At 60.3% G+C, this 2,559-nt stretch overlaps 1 protein-coding gene across 1 annotated transcript; it reads right to left on the bottom strand.

Moving 5' to 3' along the window:
- Window positions 1–227: 227 nt before the first annotated feature.
- Window positions 228–2,044, bottom strand: LOC123189676 (BTB/POZ domain-containing protein At2g24240). Its single transcript, XM_044602147.1, has one exon. It carries the CDS (start codon window positions 1,822–1,824, stop codon window positions 475–477), a length of 1,350 nt encoding a protein of 449 aa, XP_044458082.1. The 5' UTR covers window positions 1,825–2,044; the 3' UTR covers window positions 228–474.
- Between the last annotated feature and the right edge of the window lie 515 nt (window positions 2,045–2,559).

Raw genomic sequence — 2,559 nt, forward strand, 5'->3', positions numbered from 1 at the left:
AATTGTCTGAAGTCAGACTTCATAAAGTTTGACCATATTTATATGAAAAAATATCAACATTTACATACTAAAGTTGTACAATATAAAAATTGAAGTCATAACACATCTATTAATATTGATTTCATATTATGAATGTTGGTATTATTTTTTATAAAAATGATCAAACTTTACGAGGCTTGATCTTAGATAAATGTTATATGCGACCTAAAAAGGACCGGGGGAGGGAGTACTGGTCGAAAATTTCTCTTTTCTGGGTTAGAAACCAAAGCTTGCGTACACTCTACCACTCCAGTTAAGATTGATCGAAAGCTACAGTGTACTGTGATGAGTAATCATCATCATCAGTTAGGTGCAACCATTCCTTCTGAATACTACTGTAGTAGTATCTCTTTTCTTCTGTTCAGTGAGCGCAACAAGTGCAGTACGACTCAAGTCACGGCGAGCTGAGCAGAGCAACGCGGAGCAGACTGGCGGTCAGATGATCGGCGGCGGCGGCGTCTCCCAGACGTCGAACACGTTCTCCTCGTTGTGCAGGGCGAAGAGGCGGTCGCCTCCGATGGAGAAGTCGCAGATGGCGCCGCCGTAGCTCCGCCTCAGCGTCGACGTCAGCACGTGCTCGGGCCCGCTGAACACGGAGATGCTGTCGTTCATCGACGAGAAGAGCTGCCCGCCGTGCGTCGCCAGCTTCGGGTAGCAGCTCTCCTCGCCGGGCGCCTTCCGGTTCATCAGCTTGCTCCGGGAGCTCCACCGCACGGCGCCGGCGTTGCTCCTCAGGTCCAGGAACCCGAGGTCGTCGTACTGGTTGATGACGCACACGGACCGCTCGTCCTCCATGGCGATGGCGTGGAGCACGCGCTTCTCCTCCAGCGACGCGGCCGTGCCGGCGTCGGACCACGACCAGGCCACGCTCTTGTCCCGGAAATCCAGCAGGCCGATGGAACAGTTGTCCGTCTTCGGGAACAGCGTGGCCACCATGAGCGCGTTGGTGGCGTCCAGCCACTGGAGCCTGTCGGCGTCGCCCAGGGCGCAGCCGGGGGGCTCGTAGAAGAAGTCGGCCTGCTCGCCGGTGGCGCTGTCCCAGACGCCGACGCCGTACTCGTTGAGGCGGCCCTTGCAGCTGGCGAAGATCCTCGAGTCCCTGTCGAACGCCAGCGCGCCGGCGGTGAAGGACTTGGCCTGGCGGTCGTGCTGGACGCGGAAGCGGTGGCGGAGGTCCCCGGAGACGGCGGAGAAGGCGGCCATCCCGCCGTCGCACTTGCCGAGCCGCTCGCGCGCGGCGATGAGGAGCGTGGACGCGTCGAGGTAGGCGACGTCGTTGACCTGCGAGTGGTCGAGCGAGACCGGGCGGCGCTCGTCGAGCATCCAGTTGTAGACGTGCACGGCGCCCCCGTGCGCGACGCAGCAGCCGCCGTCGGGCGCGGCGCGGACGGCCGTGCCGTCCCCGGGGGCGCGGCCGGGCACGGAGGACGCGAGGCGCAGGCGGTCGCCGTCGAAGCTCCCCCAGCGCGCGGCGCGGACGTGGTCGAGGAGGCCGTAGTAGAGCGCCTCCCGGTAGAGCAGCTTCTCCGGGAGGTGCGGCGGGACGTGGAGGCTGCCCGTGCGGAGCAGGTCGAGCAGCACCGCGAAGCACGCCGGGTTGCGGTCGATGAAGTACTCGGCGGCCGCGTCCTCCCCTCCGGCGCAAGGCACGTTCCAGGAGGCGTCGAGCAGCGCGCCGAGCATGGAGTCGCGGCCGGCGTTGGCGAGCGTGGTGGTGGTGGTTTCAAACGCCTGCCCGCCCACGTTGAAGCGCACGCGGCCGCCTCGTCCCGGCCTCGCCGCCATCGAGCCGCCCGACCGACCGGGCCGATCACCGCGCCATTCGCTCTCCCCCAATCAACCTCGATCGGATCGATCCCGCCGGCGAGAAGAGAATCGAGTGGGGAATCGTGTCGCGGAGTTGGGGGGTTGGGTGGGGGGAGCGGATTGGGAGACTAGTTATGCGTAGTCTACGCGGCCTTGATTCGCTGCTGTTGTTTTTTGTCGTGGCGGGACGGACGGAGGGGAGGGGGCAAGAGATGGTGCTGCTTGCTTTGGCGTGACGACTGACTACGGCGTTCATACTTTTTTTTTGCGGGTGAAAAAAAAAAAGCAAGTCACAAGTCTCCGCTTCTCTCCGGAGTGGAATTTTTTGCTCCTGCCTGAATCTAATGCAATCGTACATTACATGCCTGTCTTGTCGAACGCGCAACCTTTTCATCAATCAGAAAGGAAAAATAAACTGTGGAGAAACTTGTAGTCAATGTACGGTATTGATATTTGATAATCTAAGCAAGAGGATGTGAGGAGAAGTCGCCGCGCAGTCGTGGGTTCGAGGCAACGCCACCACGTACTCGGCCCGACCTGAGCTGAGCAGCCGTTAGGCTTAGACCGGCGCACGTTGGGACGGTACAACACCACCACGTGCTGGGCTCGACCCGAGCACCAGTAGGCGCAACTGCCCAAACGTTGGCGAGTACCGACCTGACATGGGCGAGCATCTCCAACTCTGCTGGGAGAATTCAGCAGGACGACTCTGCC

This window comes from Triticum aestivum, chromosome 2A, assembly GCF_018294505.1.
Source record: "Triticum aestivum cultivar Chinese Spring chromosome 2A, IWGSC CS RefSeq v2.1, whole genome shotgun sequence".
Lineage (NCBI taxonomy): Eukaryota > Viridiplantae > Streptophyta > Magnoliopsida > Poales > Poaceae > Triticum > Triticum aestivum.